Genomic DNA, 7,711 nt, shown 5'->3' on the forward strand with positions numbered 1-7,711 from the left:
TTTTTTCTATAATGGTGAATTGCCCAAATACCCAGACCAAAAATAAGAAGTCCGTTTTTAGTACTTTTTTTTTTTTTTTTCTTCCCGAAAGGTAGCCGTCTCTAGACTTCATTCTTCTTCATCCTCGTTTTGTCCATGTCTATGTTCGTTCTTCTTCCTTCCCGTCGTCGTTTCTTTTTCTAGACTTCATCCATATCATATCTGGGTTGTCACCTAGACCAAGCCGCCCACGCCTCCATTGGAGCATGATTGTCGACCCCAACAACACACCTAGCTCATCTTCCAGACCTCGCAGCCTTAAAACTCTCAACCCAACTTGATGTAGAAGAAGATGAAGAAAACACAGAACGAAGAGGAAGGACGCAGATGGATACACATATCCGAGCATATAAATCCTTGATACACGTATTTAAACGTATCCGTTCATACCCGTGACGTTATGGACCAATTTTGGCTTATCCATGCTACATAGATTGTAGATAATATTAGGGGTTCGCTCCATCACTGACAAGTTACTCGTCGTGTTTGGCTCTGAGGTGCCAATTTTTACTGGGATGCACACCATCACATAACCTATTTACCAGCTTTTCGTCAACTGGGATAACTTGCAGGTGTACATGTGTTCAATGCGTATTTTCGAATGGAAAGAATTGTGCCAACTGCCAACAGTTCCCTGTCTTTTACACGTTAGCAAAATTAATTCTGTCCAAGTGAGAGCCTATCTGCAATGCTCCAACCACCGATCTTTCTCCGACCTAAATGAGTTTGATAAATACACCTTTATGTTTGTATTCACATTAACAGAAGCTTTAGAAGATTTCATTTCCACTTTGGTAAGCGGAACAAGGACCAAAGAGAAAGTACATCTGTCATTCTGTGGAAGTTGAACCCCATCATTTCTGACGGCTCCGTCCATACCCCTCAAGAAATCCAATAGGGTGATTTCATTTCCATGCGCATTGTACTTTCCATTTGAATGCGCAGACTTGCCATTCCGACTGAAACATAAAGAGAAAGTAGAAAGGGATAGGACAATGCAATACCATGGGAATTAGGAAATAAATCCACCCACATTTCTTCCATATCTGTCCGTCTCTCTTCTCCTCTAGCTTTTGTATATATACCCCACCGTACCATTCTCAGTCGATCATCTACAAGGCTAAGAAAATAGCACAGATAAATGGATGAGAATCAGAAACACTTCGTTTTGGTCCATGGAACTTGCCATGGAGCATGGTGTTGGTACAAGCTTATCCCTCTGCTCCGCGGCGCTGGTCACCGTGTCACTGCTCTGGACCTTGGTGCTTCTGGGATCGACTCCAAGCAGGTGGACGAGGTCCCTTCACTTTGGGATTATGTCAAATCATTGATGGAGTTCATGGCTACTATTCCTCATGATGAGAAGGTCATATTGGTTTGCCATAGCTACGGCGGCCTTCCCATATCTCTAGCCATGGAGAGGTTTCCTCACAAGATTTTGGTTTCAGTCTTTGTCACAGCTTATTTGCCTCATTACAGTTCTCCACCAGGAACTCTCATACAAGAAGTAAGGAAAAGCTCTTCTCCTTAATTACAGTTCTCCACGGCTGCTGTTCTCTTGCTCGCATAATGTCATTCTGCACTCTTTACCTTCTCATTTTTAGAGTGAACATGCATTACGTTAGTTCTTTATATAGTGTTATATATTTGGCTTCAGTACTAAGGCTCTTTGTGTTATTTCTTTTGTGGGATGAAAACGTAGTTCTTGAAGAGGACCTCAGCGGAATCCTTGTTGGATAACCAGTTTACATTTGACAAAAACACAGAAAATCCGGCAATTACTTCTGTTATGTTTGGTCCAAAATACATGGCTGCCAAACTGTACCAGAACTGCAAGTTAGAGGCAAGTGAAAACTGCTACTTAGCTCTTATTTTTCACAAAGAAGACAAAACCAAGAGTGGAAATAGCATTGTGTACGTATTATATATCTTAGTGATGTGTAGGCAATGATATGTTTATGTTCAATATATGCAGGATCTGGAACTAGCTAAACTGTTGCTAAGGCCATCAGGGATGTTCATAGAAGAGTTGAGCAAGGAGTGCCTGCTAACAGAAGCGAAATTCGGGTCAGTGAAGAGAGTTTATGTGGTGTGCCAAGAGGATGAGGTTATGAAGGAAGACTTCCAACGATGGATGATTAAGAGCAATGGTCCGACAGACGAAGTGAAGTTGATCAAGGGTGCTGGTCATATGGTCATGCTATCAAAGCCCCAAGAACTTTGCCAATGCTTATGTGGAGTTGCTGAGGATTTTGCTTAATTAGTGTTTATGAAACCTTCAATAACATCTATTGGATCTCTTCTGTAGGTGATGGCACATGTTTTCTGCTACCTGGCTATATCAATAAACTGATCGGATATTTTTCGTATGGTCAATGATAGCTACCTATGATGAATAACAAACGTGATGAAGTTGATAGTTGCAAAATCATGATGAAGGTCGACATGAACGATAGAATGACCACCCATGGTTGGCACTGTGCTAAATGTGTTTTGGCCACGCCAGTAAGTCTGGGCGTGCAAAGTCTCTTTTAGTTGTTGCGGGCGTGCCACCGCGCGGACGCGGAAAGTAGTGGTTGTAGTAGCGGGGTGCGCTTAGCCTTCTGTTTCTAATCAAGCGACTGAGGATGGAGAGAGCACCAACTCCACCGCAGGGTTCTTCAGATTCGCCTTGCGTACTGGGCAAGGACTTACAGTAGTCCGCCTGAGCGTCACAATATCGATACTCGACGTAGGATCGAGCAGAGCTTCAATTGGGAAGGAGAGGAAAAAAGAGAAAGCTTCGGAGAGCGTACGGGGAAACGAAAGGAAAGCTCCGGGGAGCGTACGGGGAAACGAAAGGAAAGCTCCGGGGAGCGTCTGAGGTTCGACTAGGTCGAGAATTGTATTGTATTTTGTAGAGTTGAGTTGTTGTTTGTTGTGTGTAGTCAGATCCTCGAACTCTCTTATATAGAGCTATTTAGGGCCACAGGTATTGGCCCAAAGCATGTCAAAGACTCGTAGAAGTCTTCAACGATAAATATGGCGTAGGCGATGTAAATCACTTCGTGGAGACCTAAAGGCCTTCTAAGCTTATCCTGTTAGATGTGCATACGTATCATGTATACATGATTAAGGAATAGAACCAACCCCTTCCCATGCAAGCAACACATGCACGTGTTGTCCTTCAAGCCAAGCATGGATAATTGTCTCCTTCTTCAATTGAAATACTATAACTCTGGACGTGTATGCAAAACAGATATGCACAGCTTGCATGTATATCTCCTTAATCAACTAGAATTAGGAGTAATCATATGCTTCACGTCTATGTGTCAAACATGATTGCACTCCCGTCCAAATCCATCTTAATCATACATCTCCTTAATCATATAGAAGTAGGAATGATCATATGCTTCTCTCCATGCATGCTCACGTACGGCTCGATCATGCAATTAAACACCGCTCCTTTCTTTATTCAAGGGGACGGCGGGATGCTGGCGAGATGCCTTTGAGATGCCATCGAGATGCTTATGTGATTAAAGGACCACAAGCCATGCACGTGCTCTTGTATATACAAGTTGGGGTGCGATGCCAAGTCGAGGCGAGGTGTTCCAAATCGGGGCGAGGTGTTCCCCCAGCAATTAAATTCTTCTTGTACGCGAAGTCCATTATGCGGAGTCCATTATGCGGAGTCCATTCGTACGCGGACTGTCCAGCTCGCATGACTTTCTGACGGGCCATCACTTGTAAACCCATTATTTCGGGCTCGCCGGTATGACGTGGACCATGAATTTAATTAATATTTACCTAAACAATTACTGTCCAGTAAAATATTAATTTAGGTGTAAACAAAATGCGTTACATGTAGATCTTGTATCTGTATCGAAACTATCTAATATCATGAACATCAAGCCAGCCATATCCGTTGGTCCCATTAATCAGTCGTCCAACACTCCAACCATGTGAGATATTTATGCATATAAAGCTTGGTATAAGAAAAATAATTGAGGTTTTATTCACAATTGTATTAGCCTGTCTGTTTCTAATGTTGACGGGACAGTACTGTATACCTGGTTGGGTGGCATAGCAATATACAGTAATCTTTAACATGGTTAGAAGCTTGCCAACGAGGAGGGATCAAGATGAGGTGGGATTTTTAGGTAATTGTCATGGAGATGAATTGTGTGCAAAAGGCTAACTTGTACTGATATTCGAGTGTCACTGAGCTGGGGGTAATAATTAACTTTGATATTTATTTTTATGTAAACTCGATAGTTTTATACATAACAAAGAAAATGTAGGAAGAAATTGGGGCATGACAAATCCTAATAAAACCTAGATAACACTAAGCTCTTACATTTAATAGAAGGATAGATAGAGAAATGCCGAATGGTCTAATGGAGGATTACTTTAAAATTCTAAACGGTTATTATGTTCTATTCACTAGGCACCAACTTGTTCAAGTAAGCACAGGAGGTATTTTACGTTTTTGAGAAGAGAAATTTGAATCAATTAGGTTGTACCATATGCATTCACCGAGTCAATATCTATGTTCGTATGAATTAATCATGGGATATATCATTATATATGGTGCTCTTGAATTTTAAGAGTATCTGTCGACAGCAATGCTTTGGAAGCTAGTTTGGATATGATGCATGAAAATGAGTTGATGAAGGAAGAATTCTAGCGGTGGATGATTGAGAACGAAGGTACAACAATGATTTAGACGTATGATAAATAACAAAACGTGATGAAGTTGATAGTTACAAAATATATATATATCTGTGTGTGTGTGACCACCCATTCAATCTACTGTCTTCTTCTGTCTGTAACAAATTAAGATCAAGTGCAGAGACATAGGTCGACAGGTCACCGGTGAATCTTTACAGCTGAATTCTGAATAAGTTCAATGAAAAAGGAAGTCGGTGTAACCATATGGTTATTAACAGTACGTGTTGCATCTGGCTGGCTAGCTAGGAATAAAAACTATAGGATTGTTAAGCAAGCATTCATATGATATATGGTGCTCATAATTTTTAGAAGTATTTTCTCAGCAACGCCCTTGAATTGGGAGAAAAGCTCCACTGCTCTAGAGAGCATAAATCATGTGATCAGAATTATGGATCACCCTGTGTCCCTGACTTAATGTTAATCCGGTGGCCGGATTCTTCATGATGATGAAGTTTACACGTCCAAAACGATTGCATGGTCCTTGTCCGCCTTGATGAATACTCGAGGAACTGATCCATAATTCCTTATTTGTCACCTGTAATTGAGGAAAAAGAACCTCACTAATGACAGTGCATCCTGTTTATTAATATATGTACTACATCATCAGGAACCAAACCAAAGAGAAAACTTCCATCGAAAAAGAAGAAGAGAAAACTTGTCAGTATAGGACTATGGGCACAGCATTTCAACCTTGGTAAGGAGGACTGCATCATCTACTACATCCACCTTAGGAGTATAAGGAGTACTGATTTTCTAGAGTATGTGTGTGTGTAGAAAGATCACTAAAAAATGAGAATAGGCCTAATAGCATATAGATCACTGTGATATTTCACAAAATTTTACCAATCAGTTGAAATTGGTACACTTTTGGATATAAGCTAGCTAGGTAGTTTTATTCCTAGGAAGTAGTGAACTAGCTTATGGTACTTCGCAAGATATACTTCTTATTAAGAATATTTCTCAGCAATGTTCTGGAGGTGGGAGAAGAGCTCCACTGGTCTACAGAACATGACCATGTGATCAGAACCACTGATCACTCTGACTTCATCTGGTGGATTATTCTTGATCATGAAATTTTGCACGTCCAACACTATTGCACGGTCTTGATCCGCCACGATGAATATTCTGGGAACCAATCCATATTTCTCCTCTGTGAGTTTCATAAGATCGTAGTCGTATAGAGGGGAAAATCTCACCAACGAAATCCCTAGTGTTAAATCCTGTCAATAAGAATACATTACCATGCAACCAAATAAGAGACACTGTTGCTTGCAATATTGAAGCACTCTCTACACGAAGATAGGGAATTAGCAAATTACCTCTGGTGGAGATAGCTGGTACAAGTTTTCCGAGACCTTCGGCCCAAAGCGGAAGGAGGTTGCAGAATTATTGCTCCCGTTGTCATATCTAAATTCAGAATCCATATAATCCAATCGTTTGTTTATCTGTACACTTCCAACAATTAGTTAACTTTTTATCTATCTATAATTCTATATCCCAACTTGGGTTTGGGGGTGAAATTAATTAACAATATTTACAAGTTTAGTGATTGTAATAGTTCTCATTTTTGTTTTTGTTTTTGTTTGTACCATATTTAACATGCATCTTACTGATCACACATTTTAACAGATAATAATGAAAATAACGAATTACATAATGGTGACAGAAGAAGAGAAATAAATTATGTAGATTGTAGGGTATCTGAGACCCAACATCGATCATAGCAGTCGAAGTGAGACCAAAGTTTGCAATAGCAGAAGAAGAGAACTAAATTAAGGCGGAGACATGCATTCACTAATAAGAAGGATTCTCATAAATCATAATCATCTTTAGATGAGTTATCACTAGCTAAGAAATGAACTAATAAGAAGGGTTGTATGTGCGAGTATGAGCTCGTTACCTCTGTAAAAATGGTGGAGTAATTGAGAGTAGGACCTGACATAAAGGCAGAGACATACACGGCTGCCGCAATTTTCTCAGGGAACTTCTCCATGAAAACCGCTATTGTAGCTCCGGCCATGCTGTGAGACACCAGAATAACCCTTTCCTTTGGCGGCAGTGACACCATGATCTTTGTCAACGGTTCAACGAAGTCGGAGAACGAAGGGAGTTGCTGAACCTGGATCGGGTTGATTCCTGATGCTCCCAAGTCCAGAGCCGTTACATTATGACCGGAAGATTTCAGTAACGCCGCCACCTTGTACCAAGACCACGCTCCGTGACCGGCCCCGTGAATCAACACGAAGTGCTTCTTCCCAACTGGGATCTGGGAAGAAGAAGAAGAAGCTGCACAAATCTTTGATGATTCCGTTATACATGACTGAGTTGCGCTAATGGTACTGCAAGTTGCTACCAAGCTAAGAAATATAAGGAAATACACAACTTCATTCACAGGTCTTATGCGCTCCATTTTCTCTTTGCTCTCTTTTAGTTTTAGCTTGGATTTTATAGCTGATGTACTCGAGCAATCATACAGTGCTTGGACTCGGTCTAATTTTTGGCATGTAAAAAACACCATAGGTTTACTGTCGACAATATTTTCAAAAAATTTGGTTCAACATGATAATTTTGGTTAGGTTTAAAACATTTGGCACAGTAGTAGGCGTAGCTACTCAATTTTTAATTCACAGTACGTAGTTAGGCCTAAATGCCTAATTAATTTTTAATTTCTCTATAGCGTAGCAAATTAGGGGTTTACTTTCTCGTTTCTCTCCTATTCGGGATTGGCATAAAATCTCAGCTATCATAATCATCATCAACATAATCATCGGTGACGGAGCCATGATGAAATTGTTACCAGGGTTAATTGTGACGTAAAAAAAAAAAAATTAACGTATCTTGACAAAATAACATATTTTAAACCACTAAAATTTTCAACAAACCATAATCATTCTAAACCACTATATACCAGTTCGTGCATATATGAACAACACAAAATAAACTACTAATGATCAAGCCAAAT

General features: G+C 40.2%; 2 protein-coding genes across 2 annotated transcripts; one reads left to right on the plus strand and one right to left on the minus strand.

Annotated features, from left to right (window-relative positions):
• The first annotated feature begins 1,149 nt into the window (after nt 1–1,149).
• On the plus strand, nt 1,150–2,861 carry LOC101305563 (methylesterase 10-like). Its single transcript, XM_004300503.1, has 3 exons — nt 1,150–1,546; nt 1,742–1,882; nt 2,015–2,861. Exons 1-3 carry the CDS (start codon nt 1,181–1,183, stop codon nt 2,297–2,299), a joined length of 792 nt encoding a protein of 263 aa, XP_004300551.1. The 5' UTR covers nt 1,150–1,180; the 3' UTR covers nt 2,300–2,861.
• A 2,363-nt stretch (nt 2,862–5,224) lies between these two features.
• Nucleotides 5,225–7,162, minus strand: LOC101305850 (methylesterase 1-like). The gene is made up of 3 exons (XM_004300504.1): nt 6,650–7,162; nt 6,069–6,194; nt 5,225–5,969 (listed from the first exon to the last, which is right to left on the minus strand). The coding sequence occupies exons 1-3, from the start codon at nt 7,157–7,159 to the stop codon at nt 5,697–5,699; spliced, it is 909 nt and encodes a 302-aa protein (XP_004300552.1). The 5' UTR covers nt 7,160–7,162; the 3' UTR covers nt 5,225–5,696.
• Nucleotides 7,163–7,711: the final 549 nt, after the last annotated feature.

Source organism: Fragaria vesca, linkage group LG5, assembly GCF_000184155.1.
Source record: "Fragaria vesca subsp. vesca linkage group LG5, FraVesHawaii_1.0, whole genome shotgun sequence".
NCBI classification, from domain to species: Eukaryota; Viridiplantae; Streptophyta; class Magnoliopsida; order Rosales; family Rosaceae; genus Fragaria; species Fragaria vesca.

What these genes read in the sequence shown, in the direction of transcription:
- LOC101305563 (XM_004300503.1), top strand. Translation starts at nt 1,181, where the DNA reads ATGGATGAGAATCAGAAACACTTCGTTTTGGTCCATGGAACTTGCCAT. An exon ending in CAGGAACTCTCATACAAGAA is followed by an intron (nt 1,547 to 1,741) that starts GTAAGGAAAAGC and finishes ATGAAAACGTAG; the next exon opens with TTCTTGAAGAGGACCTCAGC. An exon ending in ACCAGAACTGCAAGTTAGAG is followed by an intron (nt 1,883 to 2,014) that starts GCAAGTGAAAAC and finishes CAATATATGCAG; the next exon opens with GATCTGGAACTAGCTAAACT.
- LOC101305850 (XM_004300504.1), bottom strand. Translation starts at nt 7,159, where the DNA reads ATGGAGCGCATAAGACCTGTGAATGAAGTTGTGTATTTCCTTATATTT. An exon ending in ACTCCACCATTTTTACAGAG is followed by an intron (nt 6,195 to 6,649) that starts GTAACGAGCTCA and finishes GGAAGTGTACAG; the next exon opens with ATAAACAAACGATTGGATTA. An exon ending in ACCAGCTATCTCCACCAGAG is followed by an intron (nt 5,970 to 6,068) that starts GTAATTTGCTAA and finishes TCTTATTGACAG; the next exon opens with GATTTAACACTAGGGATTTC.